At 36.2% G+C, this 25,994-nt stretch overlaps 1 protein-coding gene and 2 long non-coding RNA genes across 9 annotated transcripts in view; 2 read left to right on the plus strand and 1 right to left on the minus strand.

Moving 5' to 3' along the window:
- LOC122633135 (discoidin domain-containing receptor 2-like) overlaps nucleotides 1–25,994 on the minus strand; it is a 58,032-nt gene that overhangs the window by 15,223 nt on the left and 16,815 nt on the right. For 2 of the 3 annotated variants that reach the window (XM_043820689.1, XM_043820688.1), the window contains exons 2-3: nucleotides 12,353–12,482; nucleotides 1,552–1,654 (exon numbers count right to left, since the gene is read on the minus strand). In XM_043820689.1, the coding sequence (XP_043676624.1) occupies nucleotides 1,552–1,654; nucleotides 12,353–12,437 (188 nt within the window). In that variant the 5' untranslated portion in view covers nucleotides 12,438–12,482. Of the gene's footprint in view, nucleotides 1–1,551; nucleotides 1,655–12,352; nucleotides 12,630–25,994 lie in introns of those variants that run through there. The other variant, XM_043820687.1, reaches the window with a different exon arrangement.
- The window catches only part of LOC122633138, an 86,481-nt gene that overhangs the window by 10,838 nt on the left and 49,649 nt on the right, over nucleotides 1–25,994 (plus strand). Inside the window, exons 4-5 of one of the 5 annotated variants that reach the window (XR_006328039.1) lie at nucleotides 7,820–8,069; nucleotides 14,890–15,266. The exons of 2 other annotated variants lie outside the window; for them this stretch is intronic. This is a non-coding gene — a long non-coding RNA (uncharacterized LOC122633138). Of the gene's footprint in view, nucleotides 1–7,819; nucleotides 8,070–14,889; nucleotides 15,267–25,994 lie in introns of those variants that run through there. 2 more of the 5 variants (XR_006328042.1, XR_006328043.1) reach the window with 2 other exon arrangements.
- Nucleotides 18,068–25,994, plus strand: part of LOC122633139 — a 19,184-nt gene continuing 11,257 nt past the window's right edge. The window contains exon 1 of the long non-coding RNA XR_006328044.1: nucleotides 18,068–18,892. This is a non-coding gene — a long non-coding RNA (uncharacterized LOC122633139). The remainder of the gene's footprint in view (nucleotides 18,893–25,994) is intronic.

Raw genomic sequence — 25,994 nt, forward strand, 5'->3', positions numbered from 1 at the left:
TTTTTTCTTCGTTTAAACATTTTTTTCGCTTTTTGTTTTTTCTTTTTTTTTTTTCGTCGTCATCAACCGATCATTTATTCAGGGAGATATATTTTTAATTTTCGACAAACACGTAATCGTTTGATGATTTACCGGTATAATGATTGATGAGTATGTTTAAAGTAATTGGTTTCTCGACCACTTAAATATTTATGAATGAAACATAACATTGGAGAGTTGAAACGTAACGAAAGTTTGTACCTAATTGGTGAAGTGATACTTTTGCGTAGAAAAAAATTGCTCTCGTTGTTGCAATTAAAAGATAATAAAAGAGAAAAAAAAAGACATAAAGAATGAAAAATGAGAGAGAAAAAGAGCTAGCAAGAGAGAGAGAGAGAGAGAGAGAGAGAGAGAGAGAGAGAGAGAGAGAGAGAGAGAGAGAGAGAGAGAGAGAGAGAGAATATTAGCATTATTGGTACGCCGGAAGTAATATTTCATCGGTCGCGATTTGTATTTTTTTTTTTTTTTTTAACTATATTTTTCAACGCTATTACGTTTTACAAAGTGGAAAATAATATCGTGTCCCCACGCGTTTCCTCAAAAGCCACCGATATATACATATATATACACACACACACACACACACACATATGTATATGTATATGCAGGTATATACGTGCATATAAAATTCAATTTCACGCGTTCAACGTCGAAACGACGAAAAACGGTGTACTCCAATTTGCGAATATCGAAATCGACCGATACACCCTTATAATTTTCCCCCATTGTCTTTCTCTTTCTATCTTTCTATTTTTTTCTCTCACTATTTTATTCTTTCTTCTTTTTATTATTTTTTCTTTTTTCTTTTTTCTTCGTCTTCAGGATTTCAGAAATGAGATGAAACAACATTACGCGAAAGCAGTCAAGCTTAACGTCGATTAATCTCATACGCAAGCCGAGACGATTAAAAGCGATTAAATGTAAACGTTTTTGTGAAAAAGCGAAACCGGATGGGATCATTAAATCATAAATAGATCGTGCGGATGTACGATTGAATAAAAGAAAAGTAAAAAGATGAGAGAGAAGAGAGCGTTACGATATCTCGGTGGGGGTAGTTTACTCAATTTCCTTTCATAAATATTAACGTCACTTTGTAAAATGATCTTTTTGTTTCTTTTTTTTTTTTTTTCGAGAAAATGAAATTGTGAATTTCATTAAGTTCGTTGTAGGACATTCGAGTATTTTATTTAATATTAATTTTACTCAGTCCATCGAAATATATTTTTCCCTTTTTATCTTTCTTTTCTTTCGCTTTTTTTTTTTTCCTTTACTAACAGGAATGCTATTGTTTTTTTATCAATAGTCGGGACATGGTCGAATTAAAGATAATTTTATTTGATTTTATATAAAGAAATTTTTATTTGAAAGGTACTTTCCAGTTGACGTCACTGTATATATAATGCGTTTATAGGACTGAGAAAAAATTGAACAATTCTGCTCTGCTAGAAATTGAAATTTTTAATGAAAGAATAGAACTGTTTGAGGATAATATTACTTTTTTTTTTGTTTTACCTTCCATTACGTGGACCAACGTTAGTTACGTACGACGATGACGCTGTTATCGAGGAATCTGGAATATCACCAGATTCCATTCCTAGCGATTGATTGCATGATCCTGTAATTAGATAAATAGAAGAGTAATTAACGGACACATACACACACACACACACACATACACATAGATATCTAGATAAAATTTATATTTTTTAACTTATAAATACGTAAATATAGACCGGATAATTTTACATTGAAACCATATTTTCATAATGACGATGAAAAATATTCATTCAACATTATTTATTCATTTCGCATGTATGTAATTGCATGTTGAACAATTTTCAGAGCGCAATTTTCCCAGGACGTTATCGACGTTTCACAATCTCGCGTGATTTGTCTGGACACGTTTGTGCAAAAAGGAATAGAACGGTTTTTCGTTCACGAGGCTTGGGGCTTCACGATGAGAATTCCATGGTTGATTGTATTTCCCTTTGGATAGACTCGAAATCTACATTTGTTAGAATTTGCGAATGTAAACAACAATTATAAGAGCGGCCGACATTGCATTAGCTATTCGTGAAGTTGTGAGATAAGTGGCAAATGGCCCGAAGGTCCGTAGACGACAACACGCCGTTGTTGGCTTATTATTCAATCGCTGTTACTTATTAGTCGTCTTTCAGCTATCTCATTCATGTTTCAATTTGCTTTTGCATTTATCCTCGTTCGTCCAGTAATTTTTCCATTAAACTTTCTGATATAGACAATGAACTATGAAATTATATATCACGACCGTCCCGAAAATCTCTTTCACCGAACGATTTCGTTCCTCCCTTGGGTATAAGGAGGGAGTGAGTGGGAGGAACTTTTGAAATCTTTTTAATGGCCATGCAAACACGAATCAAAGACCTTTGCTTGGACTCGCGTGTTGATTCGTCGAAACTACGACGAGGAAATTCATTTGCATAAAGAGATGGAATATTTATCGATATGTCCTTTCATTTTTCTGATTTTTTCGTTTCGTTTATTGTTTTGTTTCCTCTTTTCTTTTGTTTGTTTGTTTTTTTTTTTTTCGTTTTGTCTTGATTGGCAACGAACAGTTTGTTTCACGCGAAACGTATAAAACATTTCCTATGGTATTTTCTTTTTTTACTAAATATTTAACAACACGGTATTTATTTTCGTGAAATGAAAGTACGTTCGATTCAATATTCTCCTTTGTTCTTTCACCTTTATTAGCGAATACTATTTTATCTAATCTATATACTCTTTTTAAATATAAACTTGTGCGAACGGTTTATTGTTTATCGTCACACTTCTATCTCTTAGCTTGTTGTTGTTTCACTGAATTAAGAAAGAAAGAAAGAAAGAAAGAAAGAAAGAAAGAAAGAAGGAAGGAAAGAAAGCAAGAAAGAAAGAAAAAAGAACGAGAGAAAAAGAATTTCACTTCCCTCGTGTCCTGATAAGAACGAAGTTGATTCCTAGAAGTCCATCGTCGATGAAAGAAAAGTGAGGGAAGAGAAATAAAAGAAATTATTCGAGGAGGGTTTAAGATCGGAGTACGGTCAGGCGATTTACTTTTAATATTCCGGACATATATCGCGACTTGGTTTTTTTTATCCCTTTTTTATTATTATTATTATTTTTTTTTTCTTCAATAAAACGTGATAAGCTTTGCGACATGACCGATTAACAAATGCAAATTCCGACTAAACGAACGAATACTTGGTAGGGAATTTATGCCTTACGCTCGTAAATGTTCTTGCCATTCCTTCGACCACCACTATTTCTCTCTTCTTTCATTCAGAAGAGGAGAGGATAGGGTGTGCGGTAAAAAGAAGGAGGGAATAACAGGAAAGGAAGAGAGAAAGAGAACGATCGTTTGATGTTGTCCTACACAAACGCTTCGTATAAGAACTACGACGATGTAGATATAGCGTTTGGGTTTCTACTAGTCGCTTAACGATGCGACGTTCGAAAGCACGAGAGAGACTTTAAGAGCGAACGGCACGCGACTCGCGTTCGGTCAGAAAAACATAGAGAATGGGTAGGAATAAGAAGGAGAGAGAGAGAGAGAGAGAGAGAGGAAGAGAGAAGGAGAAAAGTGGGTACCGAGGGAGAAAATAGGGTGGTAAGTTCAAGTCTTTGATGAGAAAGACGGATGATGCAGTTGCTCTTTATCCGTCTCTCTTCCTCACCCTTTCCTACCTTCTGTCTGTTTGTCTTTATTTGTCCGTTCCTCCGTTTCTCTGTCTTTTTCTATTTCCACCAATCTGTCTTTGTAGTATGTCTCTTTCTAGTTTTCCCTGGATGTCCGTGCCTGTTCGTTGTCACCTGGCTGTTTCTACATGTCATCTGTCTATCTTTGCACGTCCTTTACTACTTGTACGTATGCCTATCTTTTTACCACTTTTTTCTTTCTCTCTCTCTCTCTCTCTCTCTCTCTCTCTCTCTCTCTCTCTCTCTCTCTCTCTCGTTCTTTTGGTAAACACACGTGCATGTATATATGCATATATATATATATACATACATAACACTCATATGTGCGTATATACGTGTGCGTATACGTATTTTATATCGAAGAGACGTTACTCAGCGTAGCATTTTCTTAAAAACTTTGCTAATATACCTGGCGAAATTCTCTGTTCCTTCGTACCTCGTTAAACTTCTTTTTCGTAGCGCTTACATTGCCGTTTCAAGCGTCAGCGAAACATTCGTTTCGGGTCTATGCACGTACATATGTAAGTATTTTATACATACATATGTATTTCCGTATGTGCATGTGTGCATATGCGCGAGAATGACTTTTTTCTTCTTTGTATCTCGTGTGCGTGAGTGCGCTTGCGAGAGAGAGAGAGAGAGAGAGAGAGAGAGAGAAAGTGCCATTAAAACTTTTGGCGATTTCACGTGTGTAAGCAACGGAAAAAATGGGGGTAAAAAAAAGAAACAATAAAAAGAAAGAGAAAATAAACAAAAAAAAAAAAACAACAGAAAGAAAACAAATTGAAATGAATTTATCGTTAGGAGTAATTTCACTGTGGCTGGACTTTACGAATGTTGTGAAAGTCAGTGAAGAAACTGATTGATCGTTGTTCTCTCTTTGAAATATAATATGTTACTACGAATGTAATTTGGAATAAAAAATTTCTCCGTTCGAAATTTTTGGAAAGAAGAAAAGGAAAAAATCGAGGAAGAAAATCGAAAGAGGAAGACTGCGTTAAAAATAAAAGAAAGAGAAGCAGATAGACAGATAGATAGACGGAAAGAGAAAGAGAGAGAGACAGAAAAATGGAGTAAGCGAGTGAGAAAAAGAGATGAAGGTAGAGTTTGGGGGACGTTCCTGCGCCATTGGCTTGGCTGCAACGAGCCATGGGCTATCCCCATCGGTACCATCCGATGTCTGAGGGATTATAGTCTGAACACCTGACGCGTTCCCACCGCTTTCGAAGAGAACGGAAAAAGAGTCGTTGGATGATAGAGAGAAAGAGAGAAAGAAAGAGAGAGGAAGAGAGAGATCGAAAGAGGATCGAAAGAGAGATCGTCGATATCTCTCTTGACTCTCTCGACTACCTCGAGTTTCAACAGCCTGACGAAGTTTCAACAAAATGGCGGAGTCTGCAGTTAGCAGGACCTTTTCTAGGTACGATCGAATAGTAGCTACGATTTAGAACTCGATCCTCATTCTATATGATGAAGAGAGAGAAAGAGAGAGAGGGAGAGAGAGAGAGAGAGAGAGAGAGAGAGAGAGAGAAAGATAGAGGAAGCTTAAGTATTGGAATTGCAATGTTCTAAAAACAAGAATTACCTGTGCATGTTAGAGAAATACTAAAACATACAAAGCCGATTGTCGCAAAGTGCCGGACAGCCTGTGAGGAACTTTACAATCCGGCTTTTCGTACGATGCGTTAACGGTTTGACTATTTTAACGCCTCTTCAACATAGTGAACAGTTTTTTTTACCTGTAAGTGGTATTTCAAAAATCGATCGAACTCGATGTCTCCGTAATGTTTTGTAATTTTTTTCCTTTTTCTGTCTTTCTTTTTTTTTTTGAAAGGACGATTAATGTTCTGCGACGATTGAGCTCTATCATTTTTGTTTCTTTAAATACTTACGATTTCCGATTCTCTATTTATTTATGATATAGAATTAAATATAATGGATATGATTAATGAATATTAATGATTAATAAATATTTATCTGTACACACACATATATATATATATATACATACATATATACTGAAAAACGAATATATATTAAACGTGGTATACCTATGTATATCACTCGTAAATTACTGCACACTCGCGTGTTCTTGGTTTTAGGATGTAACGAATTCAAATGAGACTAACTAGAAACGTTATTGTATTATCTTCTTAAGTTAAAAGCTTGCCAACTCTCCGGGATCTTTCCTTATTCTAACTTTAGAAATTAAATTTGAATTATCCATTATTAATATTATTATCTATTATTAATTTTAATTATCTATTGAACTGATGTCTTTCATTTTCAATCTTAATCATATTTTAACACTGGTTTCTTCCACTTTTGTTATCCGATTTCGATTAATGAAATTATTATAAGGTTAATTGCGAGTACATATATTCACTTGTATCTATATATGTATACATATACATTTTTATTCGATATAAGTATATACTTCGATTACTCAGTCGTAAGTTCGATTTCCAAGTAAAAATAGTAAAAGAAACTACGTGTAGAAGACGAGGTGGGAATTACGTGTTTGCCGTTTCGCACGTTCATAAATCGTGAACTTGTGCGAAATACACGCGAGAAGAACAAGAGAGAGAGGAGAGAGAGAGAGAGAGAGAGAGTTAAAAAGTCGAAGGGGAAAAGTAAAAGAAAAAGAAGAGAAAAAGAGAAGGGAATAAAAAGTGGAACAGCTATTTTCCAGCCGTACATTTTCATTCTTAACAAAATCATTGGAATTATTGGCAATACTGTCGACATTCGTACGATTTGTAAATAAGATCAATTGGTATTTATCGAATATCGACCTGTTTATTTGATAAAAAATATTTTAGGATTAATAAAGTATATTGGTCATCGTTTAAAGAGTTCATTATGTATGTTTCTTAGTGAAAGATTTGTTGGTATTGATGTCAACTAGACAGAAACGATCTGGTATCTTCTATGTATGTATGTATGTATCCATTGGGTGACACGTAAAAGTATCGAATACAAAACGCCAGGAGAATTTCAAATAAGGCATTAAATCATGTCGAGGAGTTTGAATAGAAAGAGAGAGAGAGAGAGAGAGAGAGAGAGAGAGAGGGAGAGAAAGAGAAAGAGATTCACCGAAAAGGCCCCACCCCTTAGAACATTCACCAGTCTTCGTAAGCGTCTGATTTAGTATGCATACTGGGCCCGAGGAATAAAAGACGTATCTGACGGAGATAAAAGTGGAAATATCGAAGTACGCTATGAATAACGTCCAACTGGATATATGTATCGAGCGTTGAAGGTATCAAGGAAGGAAGGAAGGAAGGAAGGAAGGAAGGAAGAAAGGAAGGAAAGAAAGAAAGAACGAACGAAAGGATGAGAGGAGAAAGAAAAAAAGGAAACAAGAAAAGACGAAAAATAGAAAAAGGACAAGAAAAAAATAGTGTGGACCGAAGAGAGACCGCGAGAATTTCGAGCAATCCTTTCGCAGGAAAACGTGGTAGTACTGGGAGAACAATAAATCTCTACTTGTAGTTTTCAGATCAAACGAGTGAAAAAGAGAGAGAGAGAGAGAGGGAAAGATAGGGGTGGGTTGGGCGAGGGAGAACGGTCGAAAGTAATATTCCAATAAAAGCTCCAAGCTGTTTGTTCGGAGTTGCGTGTACGAGTAGGAGCGTTAAGAAACTTCAGTATATGCTGTAACGGTACTTTCCCAGTAAAAGAGTGCAAATGAACCGAATAGAGCTTTTTAACGAGTTTCCATGGCATAGGCCTGGGAACTCGTCATAGAGGAGTAGTAAACAGGAATATTTCCAAGCTTACTCGTTAGCTTTTCCTTTTTTTTCTCTCTCTTTTTTTTTTTTTTGATCCTTGTCTTAAGCCCGTTATTAAAAAACTATTATGTCCTGCTTGAGATATATTTTATATAAGTGTATTAATTTATAACAGGTTTATATCGTTTAATGAAGTATCTACGTTTAATTAATAATTGGTTAATAATATTGAAATGAAAGATCGGATATAGATCTGTACTATCGAGAGGTTTTATGGTAGGTAACTTGAAATAAGAATATTTCGGTTATACTGGTTATACTTGTATTCGTAGCTCGTGCGAGTAATAATAGCGAGGACACGTACAGCAGGCTGCACGATGTTCTACGTTTCAAGACGACGAAGAATACGAATATTTCGTGACTATGCTTTGAAGAAGAAGGGGTAACGTAGGAGAAGAGAAGGAAGAAGGAGAAGAAGAAGAAAGGGTGTGGACTTTACGTGCAGGATGCTCCTTAGGATTGACGTGCTCCTTATAAAGTGAAGGGACTGACGAAAGCGGATGCAGTACTGTCTGGGATAAGGTAGGGGTAAGGAAGGTTGAAAAGGAGAAGGAGAGGGAGAAGGAGGAAAAGGAGGAAGAGGAAGAGAAAGAGAGAAAGTTGGCGTGAACAGAGAGAAGATGAGACGAAGGTTAGTGGGGTTTGGATGGGTGGGAGGTTGAGGGGTTGGTTGGTTGGTTGGTTGGCTGGTTGGTTGGTTGGATGGTTGGAGCCTAGGGTAGAAGGTAGGAAGGCACGTCGCGGCTTCTGCCACGCTAGGAAGGTCGATTGTTCTCCGCAACCGACTGTGTCTCATTACTTCGAATTGGCTGGCCGTAGACAATGCCAGCGGATAATACGGTTATCCGGAAGATGGTTTTCAGCGGTCTTCTCTCGCGGAGCTCGTTTCTCCCTTTACACTCTTCTATCATACTTGGGAATATATATATATATATATATATATATAATATATATATAAAATATATGTACGTGTACGTATATGTATATGTATGTTGGATGTAGATATGTATATATGTATGTATGTATATAAATCTTCTTTCCAGGCCATGGGAATAGAGAGATAGAAAGAGAGAGAGAGAGAGAGAGAGAGAGAGAGAGAGAGAGGGAGAGGGAGAGATAGAGAAAGAGAAAGCAGGAAAAGTAAGAAGGATGCGGTTGAAGAGGTTGAAAAGATGAGAAAGGGAAACTGGTAAAGAAAGAGAACAAAGGAGGTTGAATGACAAGACAATGGATCAGCGCGCGCATAATCATTGTTATATCTTAGCGAGATCTTAGCGAGATAAGAATCAAAGATCCCTTGATCTGTGATACGATTCGTTGATACTTGTATCCAATTTGAAGTTTAGAGTCATTTTTTTCTTTCCTTTTTTCATCCTCTTCCCACTTTTCACGGACTCTTCTTCTCTATTTTCTCGTTAACAATGGATATTTTGTTCTTTCTTTCTGTAGTGTTTCCTGTCTCAAAAAACAAAGAGGAAAAATGGAGAAAAAGAAGAATAAAAAAAAAAATGATGAATGTTATACAGGAGAGGATTACCGCTGTTGTAGTAGTTAATCGTTTGCCTTCCACGTCGATCGCGAAAGGAAGATAGTCCTGCGTTTTGATCGATCCTGCGAGACATTGATACGCTAATATACGGACGCGACATCGCGTGCGGCGTATATAATGCAGGGTAGCAAAAGCTATTCGCTTGATATCGCCACGACGACGTCTTGCCTCTTAGCTATATAAACGAGGGCGCAATATTCGATGATTACACGGTGCGTCACAGAAAGGTCTACCTCGAAAAATGAACATCAAGATTTTGAATATTATACATTAATCCTAGATTTACCATGGAATATCATTTTAATAAGGAATCCGATCGGGAGTTAATGTTTAGAGTTACAATGTAATTAAGTATATATTATATATATATATATTATATATATATATATGCACAGAATAAATAGATATAAATTTAATTGAAAGGCTTTGAAAGGAGATACCATATATCAGATTTCTAATCAAGTTTTCCTCTTTAATGAGAACCCCTCGTGTCACATCGAGAGTTTCGATTGTTCTTCTTTAACGTAAGACCCAAGTGACCTATCTCAATATGTCCTCGAGAGATAATGGTACTCTTAAGAATTTATATGGACGACGAGGATATAGCCGTTCTATGAGAAAGAATTAGACGATTTAAAAGATATCTGCCAAATTCGCATTAGCCAATTCCTTCCGATCTTCGTATATTATTATCTTCGTACATGTATCAAAATTTATTAGAAAAATATATCAGGAAAGGAATTCAAGTATTCGAGTGCTCATCCAAGTACAGGACGGGTCAAAAGTTGTCGGATGACATTAAAAATCAATTACTCTTTTTTCGAAACTTTTTAATATAATTTCTTTGATATTTTTTCTTTCTCGAATTATACGACTATAAGTATAGAAGGTTTTGACTAAGTTAGATATTTTTGGCCTATTCGATATCAGTCTATCGCATGAAGGTAGACAGGAGTGCGAATGGAATCAACGACAAATATTGTATTTTTTTCTCAAATACGAAGGAACATAAACTTGGATAAATTTGATTTTATGAAATATCTAACGAGCTTACAATTCTTGGACGTTATAAAGTTTAAGTAACAAAAGACTCGTCATATTTTATTCACTTTCTTCAAATGAGATCCACAAGGGATGGACCGTTGATGAGATCGGAGGATCACGATGGACCTGCCTGAAGCATCGAGCTCTACTCGGTTTAAGAGCAAAAGGGACGAAGGAGAGTGGACAAGGGCCGGCGGATTCTAGGTCCTCGAAACCATCTCGAGACGACTGCTCGAGTACTCTCCGTTGCCTTCGTTTATCTTTGTGTAACTGTTTGTTCAACCACAAAGACAGACCATTTACTATAACGAGGAAGACGGAAGTTTAAGAGTTAGAAAAGCTCTCGGTGCATGCAAAAGGTTACGAGGATGACGCGACAACGTTCAGCTTACCACCTAGTTTTGTTTTTCAAAGTTTTTTCTCTCTCTCTCTCTCTCTCTCTTTATCTCTCTATCTCTCTATCTTTGTCTTTCTCTCGTACACAGTTATTCCTTTGAGACTAATAGTAAGTAGATAGTAGTACTTTCCATTATCCTTCCAACGTTGCATATTCCTTAATCCATTTCTTTTTTCTCTCTTTCTTTCTGCCGCTCTTCCTATTTATTATAAGCATTTAACGAGCAATAGGATTTTTAGATAGACGTTTCGTATTTAACGAGAGTCTCCTCTCTATTTTTATATTTAAAAAAGAAAAGAAAAAGAAGAGGAAAGAAAACAAAAAGGAAAAAAGAAAGGAAAAAGAAAGGCCAGAAGAAAAATGAAAAACCTACAAAAAGGAAAAAATGAAATGGAACCTGTCCTCTTGAAATACCCACTATTTCTCTTTCGCACGTTCATGAGAAAATCGGTTTTAAAGGTGAAAAAAGAGAGAAAAAGAAAGAAAAGAGAGAAAAGGAACGAAAAGAAAAGAAGAGAAAAGAAAGAGAAAAAAAAGAAGAAGAAAAAAACTGTCGAATCTAAAACTCGATCGCGTGTTCATTCGCTTGAGTTAAACGTTCAGCCAGTTCGGTCGGGCAGGGATCGAGGGTCGAGGTAGGTAGGGTGGGATGTTGGTGGGAAGGTTAGTGGGCGAAGGGAGTGTATGGGGAGGGGGTCTTCGATAGAGAATCGTGTTCCTAACCTCAAAATCGTCTTCCTCGTTTACCGACATCTCCTCCTGGAATACGAGGGAGTTTCGAAAGGAATAGAAAAGGCAAGAGAAGGATAGCTAGCTACTCTACTAGGCGAGTGAGAAGGGAGGAGAACGAAGGGGAAGTTAGCGGAAGGGGTGGATGAGGCTTGGAGTGGGTGAAAAAGGTGGAAAGTGGGAACTGGTGGTGGGTGGGTGGGTGGGTGAGAAGGCTAAGGAGCCTTCCGTGGGATGCAATTTATCCTGTCGCATTAGATTCAAAATAATTGATCCCCCGGGCGGCTGGAGAATAGCGAGTCATTACTTCTGGACTGATGGGAACCCCCATCGCGAAGCCGGCCTGAGGAAAATAAAAACTCGGAGATCACTTGCTCCCGATGAAAAATTTGACGGGTTAGTACTGCCAAGAGGAGAAAGGGAGAGGGAGAAAGAGAAGGAGAAAGAGAAAGAGAATGGAATAGAGAGTAGGAGAGGAAGCTGAGAAAAGGGAAAGAAACGTAGAAAATGAAAAAGAAAAGAAAAAGGGTAGTAAGGGAGGGAGAGAAACCTTCAGATCTTCCTTCCGGGAGAATGAGTTCTTCGTAGTTGCAACAGCGGCAAATTTGCTCGAAAGAAAAATATCGTTTCGACTTTCGCCCAAGCTATTGCCGTTTCGTTCTCTCTCTTATCCATTTCTATTCGTTCCTAGTTGAGATTTTCATGATCGGAAGGCAATTTCTTTCTAACCAAATCGTTCGTTTCTTCTCATTATGTTTTTTTCTTCGGTGCGGGTAAAAATGCTCGGGTATTGGCTCGAAGTGTACACATCCTTTTCTGATAAATTTATTATCTGAGATATTAAATGATAAGTATCGAAATATCGTGATAATTATATTATCGCGATTGATTATGGAGTTTACGTCGGGCATTGAAATTTTTTAATCGACTATTGGACCTAATCGGATCTTTTGAAATTTTTAATTTAGAGAGCATACAGACATTATACACCATACATCTTTTCTATTTCTCTTTATCGAACATTATTATCCATGATTATGAAATAAATCATCGTCGTTGTTAAGATCGATAGAAATGAACACTTACGTATTACCAGGGAACAAACGTCGGGTCTTAGCAGTAACAGGAGAACGCAGAAGCTGAGAATCATCGTCGGACGATCGGTCTTCATGTTTTCCGACGGTAGTAGGGCCTCATGAGAGCGTAGGACAACCGACTGGAAAAAGACGATAACCATCATCTTAAACTCGTGTCGTTTCGTTGGTGGTTCGTGAAATGTCCCTTTTGAAGGTATCGCGATGGTTAAAAAGAAAGAGAGAAAAACAGAGAGAGAGAGAGAGAGAGAGAGAGAGAAACAGAGGCAGAGTCGAAGCTTAGCGCGTTGTAAAACTAAAGGTAAAAATGAGCTCGATTCGTTGGTGCTCGTTGAGAGAAATTCTCGAGGTAATAATACGCAAACGGTCGGAAACGTTTTCTTTCTCTTTCTCTTTCTCATACTCTCTATCATATTCTCTCTATCTGTCTCTCTTTTTCTCTATCTCTCTCTTCTAGAAAATGTCGAGTTCGTAGGAAGGAATTTCACGAGAGACTTATTGTCCTATAAAATATTACGTTCCGGCCTTCCAGCCGCTACAGACAATTACCATAATTTTTTAATCGTCCTAAGTACGCGTCCCGACATCGTCCACAATCATCTCAGCACAATGGAACAGAGTGTTTCGTCGACATAAATTGTTACGATTCTCGTGATCGTTCGTGAGATATTGTCTGTCTATCTCATCTCCCTTAATTGGTTTTTTCTTTTTTTTTTGCTCTCTTTTCTATTTCCTTCCTTTTCATTTTTCCTCTCTTTTCTTCCTCTTTCATTTCTTTTTCATTTTTCTCTCTGTCTCTTTTCGCACAAAATACTATTCCCTATCTTTTGAACTCTTATTACTATAAATAATAAACAGAGTATGGTCGATGATTAATGAATAATATTAGAATCTGAATAATAATCAGTATTATCCTTCAAAATTCATATCTGGAAACATTTGAAATGATGAACGATGAAATGTGGATAATTTTCATAGTGGTAAAATCAACGTAAAATCCGACATCAAGAGCATTTGCGATTTCGAGTAGGAAAATAAAGTAAAAACGGACGAGTGCCTTCGAGATAGTAGAAAGGAGATAGTGAGAGAGAGAGAGAGAGAGGAGGAAGAGAAAGAGACAGACAGATAAATATAGAGAAAGGAGAAAGGGTCACGAGGGTGCTATGTTGGCCTAATTGGACGGAGACTCGATTACGAGTAGGTCTTTTCGTGTTTCTCTAGGCGACACACGTAGTATATACTAGCACGTAGAGCAGAGTATACGAACTATCGAAGGCTGACCGGTCCTCCGACTTCTCTGCCAAGAAAAAGGGACGTCCCGACGCGGTAGTTTTGCTCTTAAGTCGATTAAGCTCTTTTTAAAGCTCCCACCATCAGCTTGGCACACTCCTCCCAGGAGGTTACGCCTTCCATTGGAGGAGAACGTGTCGCTGATACTTCGCTTGACTATGGCCTCTATGAATTTCTCGTTCAACGAATCTCTGATTATGTGAGAATACGTTTCCACAAAATAAGTAGGTATATATGCATGTATGTTTATACATGTGCATTATATATTATACATCTCAGAAGAAAATAACATGGTTTAATATGCGATATTATGTATTTGGTTATTTCTTTTCTTTTTTTTTTTCCCCTGTACAACAATAACACTTCGATCGAAATCGAAAGGCATTTTAATTTAACGATTTAACTCGAACAGTTATCGACTGCTCGCACCGTTTAACGATAGGTATGCTCCTGCAAAAGTCGTGTATTTTGGACATTTTTTCATCGATCGGCTTTTAATAACTCGATCGATTTGGTCTATCGTAGTACTACTCTTCGAAAATAACATTGGAATATATTCAGAAATAAATGGACGTTCTACATTAACAAGATTTGCAATCCGGTTTTAAGGACTTTCACAATGATGAACGTGTAACGCGATACTGGATTGGAAAGGTAGGTAGTCGCTACTAGAAGAATTAGCCTGATCATGATTACGTATTCCCGATCAATCGAGCCTAGCTCCAAATCGGTCCATAACCATCCATTACCGTCTGCCCATGGTTTCTGTGATTAATGATCCATTTCGAAGTCCGGTAAACGCGCTCGCGAATCTCGATATACACACCACACGAGAATGTACCTTTAATGCATTTCAATAAAACACCGATAAACGATCCGTCTCTCGGTACTCTGTTTATCTAATGTTGCTAGCATAATAACGATTAAAAGATACTAATATTTTCTCTCTCCCTTTCTCTGTTTATTAATGATAATAATAATAATAGGCATCAATAACAACGACAATAATTATAATAGTGATAATAATAATAGTAATAATAATAATAACAATAGTAATAGCGATGATAATAATAATAATAATGATAATAGTAGTAGTAATAATAATAATAATAATAATAATAATAATAATAATATTAGTAATAGTAATAATAGTAATTATATATACTTGAATAAATATTTTATAAAATCATATGTTATTAATATTAAATTGTACGACTTCATTTTATAATTTAATTTCAGATTTACTACGTGTATCAGACAATTTTTATTCTTTGATGGATAATTGAACTTTTCTGTCGAAGTTAGATGATCGAAAAAGGGATGCTCATGGTAAACCGCAACGCAGTCGAATAGCATCGTTCTGAGGATCCTCTGTTATCTCTCTTTCTATCTGGTTCTATTCCGATATTTAACCCGAAGCAGAGACCACGGAAGAAATGGAAACGAAACTGCATGCAACGTGAAACAATGGTGAAGGGTTCAATGAGACGTGAAACATGTTACCTCTACGAGTAAATCGTAACACGAGATCAATGTAAAGCGAATTCACCTTCGATTAAAGTGCTTGTTAAAGATTCATGCTTTCTAAATTAAAAAAATAATCACGTCTTTGCTAACCTCAATTTATTTCTTTAAATTTTATTTTAATTAAATTGATATCAAATTAAATTGATATCAGAGATTATTTATAAAGGTTTTCTCAAACGTACGTATGCCATCTATTTTTCAAAATAATGGGAATTAAGTATACGATTTGTTGCATCAAATATATATATATATTTTTTTATTTATTTATATATTACATTGCACGTGGTTGTCATTAATGTCTTTATAGAAAAAAAAAAAGCGATAAATTCTTTCTCAAAAGACACTTTATGGTATCCGAGATATTCTTTTTTGACAATACGATTTCAAAGTTCGACTAGATAATTGATATTTCTGTGACACTTTAGATTTAATAAAAAACCAGACATAAAATATGTAATGCCATCAAATCGGCTGACTGTGCTATCCATTATCGTTTTTTTTTTTTTTTTCAGGATCAGTCGAACGACCTAGAATCCAAAAGAATCAAGTGTACTTATTACGTAATCGTACAGTGATTCATAAATTATACGAAAATCCCAAGTATCGATTAACTTTTTCGTTTCTTTTTTTTTTTTCAAATACACAAATTTGCATCATAAGTATAGGCAGAGTAATAAATTTCTTCTGAAATAAAAACGTAAAAGTGTCCATCCTAAAAAAAGAAAAAAAAAAAAAAGAAAAGAAGAAAGAAAAAGAAAAAATGGGAGAAAGAAAATTTGGTGCAATAAATTAGAAAAACAAGGAAAAAAAAAAGAGAAAAGAAAAATCGTCTGCGATCTTACTTAAGAAGGTAAATTGCTTTTTAAGTATTACCTACGTACATCCTGTCGATATCAGAGGTGCTCGTTAATTTCTGCTACCACATTTTCGTGTAAGCGTGTACGAGTTTCGATTTCGCGGTCGGAAGCAGCTTTTCGTGATCGAGGAAAAGCGCAAAAGCGACGTGAGAGCATAGAGAGTGGGCCGTTTAAGATGGCCGAACGTTCTTTTCATCTTTCTTTTCATCATTTCATCTTTTCATCATTTAATACCTCCGAAGGTTGCAGGTTATTTCCTGGAACGCGTTCGTACACATACGCGTTCTTAACCGCAAACCATACTTAAAACTTTTTCTTTTAGTTAATATATTGCTTTGAAATTTTGTAATACTTGACGTTGCTTGTTGCAACGTTTAAATCACGGACAAATTCACTATATTATCGTTCCATTCGATATAAATATTTATTTATTCAGGTTTAATTAAGAATATCGATAGTACTGACAAAGTCATATAGAATTTCATTGTAATTTTTGTTCTTTTTTATTTCTTTTCTTTTTTCATCTTTCCCTCTTTTTTTTTAAATTTTTGTTATTCAATAATTTACAATGTAGTAGGTTCTATTATTGGAAATAATTGCCATTGAATGTATTGTAAACACATAAAATTATTGTATCTTAAATATGTATAGATATTTCCATAAAATATGTAGATATCTATATTAATGGAATATCTGAGCGTTACGTTCGATAATGTATTATATACATTAACAATTATTTTAATAATATTTATTATTTCTGAATTCGTGTTCATACAGTATTACGTTCGTTTCTGAACGAATTAATAAAATATAGGGAATATACGCTAATCGCGTTAAAAGGTATCGTTCTCCTATCTGCGGTGAAAACGATGGGAACAAATGCCATCGTCATCGGAATACCGCACATGTCACTTTCGTTCTATCGAGTACGCGATTACAGGATGAGACCAATGATTCTACATACACGCACACACACGCGCACGCACATATGTATGCTGCTATTAGAGTTTACGCGTTTAACAAATCATTCGATGAAATTTGTTAATGCCTTGAAAAAAGCCTCACGATTATTTTTACCTAATGATAAGAAAAGTAATGAAAAAATTAAAATTGCATCGACAGTTTCAATGTAATGTCATCGACACGAATTTATCATGAGACAAATCTTTTTAAATTTACACGATGATGATACCACAGGATGCATGATGAAATGTATGTGCATGTGTGTGTGTGTGTGTGTGTGTGTGTGTGTGCACGTGCTTGATAAAACTTGTAATATATTTTTTTTATTTCTCTCTCACACTCTCTCTCTTTCTTTCTTTCTTTTTCTCTTGTCCTTTTTCTTCTTCTTCCTCTTTCTCTTATATGCCCATACACACATACACGTACACACATATATGAAGAGATTTTTATGCAAAGTTACAAATTTCAATGTACACACATACGTTCGAAACTTCGTCATAGATATCGCCATGGAGTGAAAACTTTTTTCCCCGGTACGCGGTGAAATTTTTAAACGAAATGATAAATGTATTCCCCGGGGAACAACGTATTCTGACAAAAAATAAAAAAAAATAAAAAGGAAATAAAAAAAAAAAAAAAAAGGAGAAACGGAGAATTTATCGTTACGGTACGAGGTAGCGAAATATCTGTGAAACGTTAACGCGTTCGCGAACGCGTTAACGTTTTCGACAATGAGCTTTTTGTCGAGCGAAAAAAATTCTGTTTTCCCGAGTGTAAAGACATTGAGAGAAGTCAAATGTCAAATTTCTTTTTATTATGGATCTTTTTTTTCTTTCTTGCTTCCTTTCTTTTTCTTTTTTTTTTTTTCAAACCGATTGTTGTCGCGAGGATCTTTTGTTCCTTTTTTTTTATGGCTCTTTTCTTTATTTCTTTTTAATTAATATCAAATATATATTACATCGCGTACGAGAGCGCGCGCCTGCGTTACTTCGACGTTTACGTAAATTTAATAACAGATTTGCCTATAAAAAAAAGAAAAAAAGAAAAAAAGAAAAAAAAGAAAGAAAAAAGAAAAAAAAAATGTTGACCCAATTTTTCCTTCCCCTTCGTTATTTATATAAATAATCCAGCAAAAATTAGTGTTTCATTATTGTCTAAAATTATTACGGCATTTAACAACTTTTGTATTATAATTGCTTTATATAATGAGTCTTGAAAAAAAAAAAGAAGAAGAAGGAAAAAAAAGAAATGATGTTTGAAAAAATTAACCTGATATTATCTCGTACGCGTACGTAGAGCTTCCTTTGTTCAATGTTCATTAAACTAATTGAGAAAATTTGACAAAGGAAGGTGCTTGGTAACGATAACGATACATATACGTAGACATACGTAGACATATCCATGTATACGTTTTACACGTTAAACGGATTTTATGCAATTTCTCGTCGAATTCGTTCGTATCGTTACAGCATTTTTCCCCGTGAGAATTCTCGCTCGAACGAAGACGGTTATCGATTTCTTCTACGGCCACATTATCTATGCATAGCATTTATATCACACCTACGAGCGTACACAAACACAAATACATACATATATATACACATACGCGTACAGAGTTACGCGCGCATACCTACGCGAGCGCACGTAGGTAGGTAGGTGGTAGGTAGGTAGCTAGGTAGGTAGGTATATTTTTATTTTCTCGCAGGAATATATACGAGCGAGAGAGGTTGCTTTTTTAATCGTGTACTTGCAAAAACGTGGCGTGGTAGTACGTTGTTTATCGTGCAACGAATCGCTCTATTATCCTATTGTATCATTAAGGGATATCGTCCGTCTATCTTCAGCTTTGTTATTACCTTCGACGAAAGCTTCTGACTGTTCTTACCTGCCAAACGGTACGTTTATCCTACGTATGTATATATATATATATATATATATATATATATATACACACACACACACCTTCTACCTCTTGTTTAATTATTAAAACATCTATTTGTTCAACCATCGAACGATCTCTATACACTCTGTTTACTTTAACGACCTAATTTATATTACAGTGACGTTTTACTAACGTGGAAATAGATTTTGTTAAATATATATATATATATATTTATATATATACACATGAGGTTTTTCCATGTAACAAGAATATATTAGAAATTTATCCAACAATCAGGCAATTCTCTTTTATCTCTCTCTCTCTCTCTTTCTTTATTTTTCTTTCCTCTTATAGATCATGAAAACATATAAAATTATCAGTAATTAATTGTCAAAGAATGATGTTTGAAGGATTTGAATTGAGCGGATTTTATATAGGTAAAAAAAAAGTTTTGTCTTTATTTCACTATCAACGATAATAATCACAATGTTCACTCATTAATGTCGTCGTTTCTACGATCTATATCGTATTATCATATTCGTTATTTCTCAGCAGTATTCTCGATAACTTTTTACGTTTCCATTTCCTTTTTTTTTTATTTCTCCCTCTTTCTCCCTTTCTCTCTATTTTCAGTCGGTGAGTGCATTCGACGCCATTTTGATGGCGTCACGAAATCCCTATCATAAACCCGAAGAGCGATGTGAACGAACGTACAAACGAGTTAGCCAGCTAGCTAGCTACCTATCTACCTACCTACCTACCTATCTACCTACCTAGCTAGCAAGCTAGCTAGCTAGCTAGCTAGCTAGCCAGCCAGTGATATCCAGCTGAAATCGGTGAGCGATGCGAAATCGTGTCCCATCGTACATTTAACGATACGTTCGACGCGTCATGCAGCTGCCGGTTTGCCATTTGCAGGAAGTAGAGCGAATACGTTAACGTTCGGCTGCGGCCGGCTGGCTTGTGACAGGGCAGAATTTCGCGTGGTATGCTACGCGTAGATAGATGCATAGATAGAAAATATGTGTGTGTATGTATGTGTGTATATATTGTGTTTGTGTTTGTACGTGTGAGAGACAGGAAGAGAGAAAGAGAAAGAGAGAAAAAGGGAGACAGCCTACGGCGGCCATTACCGTGATAAGATATCAGAAACGCTTTATCGTTCGTATTCTTCTGGCTCCCTTTATATATCCCCGGCCCATTCGAAGTTTTCTTCTTAGCTAGTTCATGGTTGTCTCCTTCGGCGATACAAGGACGGATTTTCTTTAGGATACTACGATCGGTGAACTGGGATTGAAACTGGGGAGGTGGGACGAGTGGTTGTGTAGGGTGTAGAGCGGTGGGCAATGTTGGGCAATTGAGGTGGGCGAGTTGGGTGGTAAAATGCTTCCTCTCAAAGAATTTCACTCGGAACTATCCGGGAGGATGATGCGGTAAGAGTAAGAGTACGGTACGGAGACTTGCAACATCATGGAAATCAAATTAGAATTTCTCTGGTGGGTTTATTTTTTCCTATCTTTTTCTTTTTCTTTTCTTTTCTTCCTTTTTTTTTTTTTTTGCTTTTTTTCATCGTTCGTTTAATTCAACGGAATGCAAACGTTAGAAAGTTAGACGTTTATTTGATTTGGCTTTCTATACGGTATTAGATTGATAAGCATGTTCGAATTTTTGTGATAACATCTATAGTTATTTCAAGTACACACAGATGTATATATACATACTTATTTGTTTCATAATTGAAGAGAGATAGAAAATTCACAATCAGTACGAATGAGTCCTGGGATCAAGTTAGAACGTGATATGAACTTCGAACAGAGAATAAACGTTGGCAAATATTGAGATTAGGTAGAAAAGAGAGAATTCGTTGGTATATTTGTGTATACGTGTGTGTGTGTGTGTGTGTGTGTATGCGTTGGGTAAGAGAGAATATCTTTTGTAGTAGTTTTTTTTTTCTTTTTTAGAACAAGGAACGTTTAGTAAAATGTTGGCTATGGAAGATCGAGTTGTAGAAAAAAGAAAAAGAGAGAGGAAGAGATCCAGAGAGAAAAAGAAAGAGAGAAAGAGAGAGAAAAAGGGAAAGAGCGATACGATAAGAAAAAGTGGGAGAGAAGAAGAGGTAACAATGCCGGTAAAATGTGCCGCGTTTCTCATATCTTATCATAACGAGCGTTCGTAGCGAGAGAAAATTTGCTCCCTTTCGAAATGGTCCTGGACCATTGCTCCCTGTCGAAACAGTTTACGTAACTTGCACCATTTTAGATCTTTTAGATCTTACTCCTTTGGATAGTTTCTCTCTCTTTTTTCTTTTTTCTTTTTATTTATCCATTTATTAAGTCATTAGCAACGTCCTGTTCATTTGTAAATCAATTAATCGAGCTCCAATAGATTCGTGTGTTAATAACTTAAAAATTCTGCAACAATAGTATTACAGTTTGAATAGTCTAATTCGCATGCGAAACAACGTAAAAATAAACGTAAAGTTCAATGGAAACGTTCGATACAATGTTATTGAAGCTATTTCAAGAGAGAGAGAGAGAGAGAGAGAGAGAGAGAGAGAGAGAAAGAGAAAGAGAGATCATGCTATTTCTGGTTGCAAAGTTTGCATCTGAATTGAAAGTATTGTAGTCGTTCACTGTCAGCTTTTCTATCGAGACAATTACTGTTGAACATGGTAGTTTATCATTGTACGCGAGTTATCCTGCAAGAATTTCGTTCGTTGATGGATTTTTCCTTTCTGTTTTTAATGATAGAATGAAGTCTGATTCTAAAGATTGACAGTGAAACAGTTGTTCGGAACATTGAACAATTAATCTCCGAATTGATACTGTTTTTAAAGATGAAATTAGCAAACGTGTTGTTTTTAGACTAGAAGATAATTACATATATACTTTCCGTAGTATAGATGGCGTGTTAACAGGGGCAAAGGTTTTGAGTTTAGGTCATAAGGGGTAGGGTTGGGTGGGTATGGGATAAGGTGTGTGGGAGTGGCGGGTGGCAAGCACGTTAATCGCGAGACCTAATAATCCGCGACCGTCGACTCATTTAGCGATAAGATTATGTCGACAAACTAGACGTTTTCCGGCTCGTTGGAGAATTCCGAGAAGGTGAAGGGGCGCGCACTGATTGGATATAAGATCTAGTTCCACGTTAGAAGAAGAAGAGAGGAAGAAGATTATCGTTTAGCGTGTATGTAGGGCAGCAGTATTAATAGGGAAGGAATGGAAGTTTAGGTGGATGAGGTTGCTGCTTAAGGTTAACGTTTGATACTCGATCTTATACTGAACCAACATAAGTGAGCCCAGTTATTTCACGTTGGAGTTCACGTTTCATTGACGTAGATAAGCGTTACTCAAAGCTAGTCAGTATTTAACTATAAACATAACGAATTTTCCTTGTTTTCGTATAATTTTTTATTTTTTCATAACGTTTTCTTTTTTTTTTGTCTGTTTGTTTTGCTTTTTCTTTTCCTTTTCACCGAATTCGACCGGGATTCAACATCGAGTTGAATTTCAATGGTAACCAGTTTCTCTTTCTCTTGGAAACGGTTTTTACATTCATGAAATAATGTGAATATAAGTTTGCAAACGAAAGTATTAAAGTGCGTATACTCGAGAGCTTGTATCTACTCGTATCATATATTTTCTTTCTTTTTGTTTCTCTTTATCTTTTTTTTTTTTTTTAGCTACTACACTTAGAGATATGTACATTCTCTTGTTACATAGCATGGATATAACAGAAACATTATACTTTCTCTGTGTCCGGGAGCTTTTCTTAGCAGATTACTAAGATTTTTTACAGGCGCAATGTGGTTTAAGTATCAAGTTTTACACGTAGACTGTTAAAAAATAACGATTACAGAGAAAAAATGTTCTACTGAGATGATCGAGATTTTCTGTCTTTCTCTTTCTCTCTCTCCCTCTCTCTTTCACTCTTTCTCTCTTTCCCCAAATAAAGAAGTGTATATATATATATATATATATATATATATATATATATACATATACATATATATATATATATATATTAAGTATTAAGCGATCTCGGATTATTCAAGCATATTGAAATCCTCGAGAAATTTAAAACTCCAACGAGGGTATAATCCTCTATACTATAGTTATAAAATCAAGGAATTCTCTTCTTTTTTTCCTATCCGTTTTTTTTTTTAACAGCTCGCGATAACAGTTTTCCAGTAGGTAATATCAAAAAACCCATTCGTGAATATATATACACACACACATATATATATATATATATACATACACACACATACATCTATATATATTCCTTAAACTATTCACGAATATTATTCATTTTTCTTGTTGCTCCGCTTGAACGTAGAAATACCTAGATACATTTTCTCTTTGAAAGAGTAAAGTAAGGTAGAGGTTTGACGTTGGAGAGAAAGAGAAAGAGAGCAAGAGCAAGAGCAAGAGAAAGAGAAAGAGAACAAGGTGGAGAACAGAGAAGATGGGGGAATAGAAAAAGAGAAAGGAGACGGGGCCGAAAATGGCTAGAGACGCGAGTAGGAATGGAAAAGGGGAGAAGGAGGAGTGAGAAGGAAGACGATGGAGGGTTGGGGATAGTTTCGGGGGTGGGATGATGGGATGATGGGGTGGGTAGTGAGGGTAGGAACTGGAGAAGAAACGAGAACGCGATTCCACGCAATGCATTTCGGTCAGAAGCGGCTTTTGAAATACTGACGCTTCGTCGGTTCTCTTTGGGTGCATTCCTCGAGTGGCATTATCGTCGCTGTAGTTACGAGTAAGTATATATCGTTGGTAGGGGCTTTTCCTAGTTGGAGCCCCAGAGTTTCGACTCTTTTTTTTTTCTGACGTTTCATCGCGCCAAGTGGGCATCGCGGGTGGTTCATATAACGTATAGAACGCGTATAGTACTGGCTTCCTATTTTTTAAAGGGTCCACTCGGTGCTAAAAGTCCACTGCTTTTCTCCTTTCCCATTCACCAACTGCTATACCTACTACTCAAGATGAGAAATCAAGATTCTCTTTCTCTCTTTCTCTTTCTTCAAACTTACCCTCTCTCTCTCTCTCTCTCTCTCTCTCTCTTTTTGTTTCTTTCTTCTTCTTACTTGCTTGTTCGCGCTCTCGTCCATTTTGATATATGTATCTACATACAAAAGTATGCGCAGGCAAGTGTGATCTTTATTTGCCTTTTTCGCTTCCTCGAGCCTTTCTTCTCTCTCTCTCTCTTTCTCTCTTTTTTTTTTCTCGTTCTTTCTCCTTTTTACCCTTATATCCATCCTTCGGTCCATTTCCTTCCAATGCTCCTTTCGTTCTTCTTTTACTTTCTCTTCTTTTTTCCTTTCTTTTCCTCTTTCTTTTCTTCTTTCTTCCTCCTTTCCTTCTTTCTTTTCCTTCTTATTCTTATTCTTATTCTTATTCTTATTTATTTATTTATTTTCCCTTTCTTATATGTACATACATCCGAGGCTTTCGCGGAACGCCATCGGCGCGAAACTTTTGAATTTTAAATTAACCGTTTGAAATTTTCATTGGCCATTGGAATGCGCAGGTCAGTTTGTATTATTTTTTAGTCGGATGCAAGTATGCAATACGATCGCGCGTCATCGTTCGGAAATTTCTTTCCTGTAGTAGCCCTTTTCTTTTTATTTTCCGAATCTTGCAGATGAGTAGCATGAAAGAGGATGGAAAACGCATCTCTGCGATTATAACGATGCTTATGTGAAAAAGAGAGAAAGAGAGAGAGAGAGAGAGAGAGGACGTTAACATCGCCGTTTATCGTTCATCCAAGATTATTTCCGTTCGATCGAGCAGAGAGCTTTCGCCCAGAGCTTGCCAGCTCGTTATTCGCCTCTACGCACATCGCCGATATAGTAAATAATGTATAAGAAAAAATAAAAATGTTATGGCGGCAGAACATCTTAAAAGCGCAATATCATTATGGATCATATTCAAAAGTCCCATACACTTATTTAGCATATTTCTTTATGTAGACTTTTTTCGTTTCCCATTTCCTTTTTCTTCTTCTTCTTCCTCCTGTTTCCTATCTTTTTCTTCTTCTTTTTTTTTTATTATAGCAAGCTCCTTGTTGCCTTTTTGTTAGATCGGATTACGAGCTTTTCCGACGTGCCACCCTTCGCAAGGGTTCGATTGTATATGTGTGTAAGTATAGTATATATATATATATATATATATATATCCATGTATATATATATACACATACATTATATATATATATAGATTATATATATATATAATGTATGTATGTATATACGTATACTTGGACAAGCATGAGTCTCGGGATACGTGCTTTTGTCAAACACACGTTATCTATCGAAATCGTCGATATCGCACGCCCCTCGATTTCCCATGAACTATCGCATATACATACGTATATAAACGTAACTTGTACATACACAACACACGGTATAAATATATGAAAATATAGGAGAGAAGCAGGCATATTCCTCTGAATGCTAAATACGTTCGTATTTAATAATAATAAATGGTTCGATCGATTACGATAGCCGAGAACGCGTTTAAATGCATTTATTTTGTTCGAATGGATAACGTATGAGAAAGAGAGAGAAAGAGAAAGAGAGAGAGAGAGAGAGAGAGAGAAAGAGAGAAACAGAAATGTAGGTGAATGCGTACCTACCACGAGTAGCTAGCATTCTTTCTCTCTCTTTTGCGCGGGCGCATTCACGCGAACACACAAGAGCGCGCGCTTTATTAATTTCATATCTCGAGAGGAGACGCGGAGAGCACAGCTGCGGCAGCGATAGTCGGTAACGCCATCAATTTTACGCCGTGGGAGGATGAAATGTTTACGTACGACCGAACTCCCATTTGTTACGCGATAAAGTATCAGTTACGTCCAATGGCGAGGAGAAAGACTTTGTCCAACCTCTCTCCCCACCTTTACCCCATCCTCATCCCCACCTCTCTCCCTTCGTCTTCTCCTTCGTTTCTTTCTTTTTTCTTTTTGGTTTGTTTTCTTATTTTTTTCTTTTCGCGAACAACCCTTATAAAGAACTTTATGAATGTAGTTTATAGAATTTATTTGCATTCTCTTTTATACGACGAGAGAGAAAGTTTACGAACGTTCTTTCGGGGATGCACGAGGAAAAAAAA

Source organism: Vespula pensylvanica, chromosome 11, assembly GCF_014466175.1.
Source record: "Vespula pensylvanica isolate Volc-1 chromosome 11, ASM1446617v1, whole genome shotgun sequence".
NCBI classification, from domain to species: domain Eukaryota; kingdom Metazoa; phylum Arthropoda; class Insecta; order Hymenoptera; family Vespidae; genus Vespula; species Vespula pensylvanica.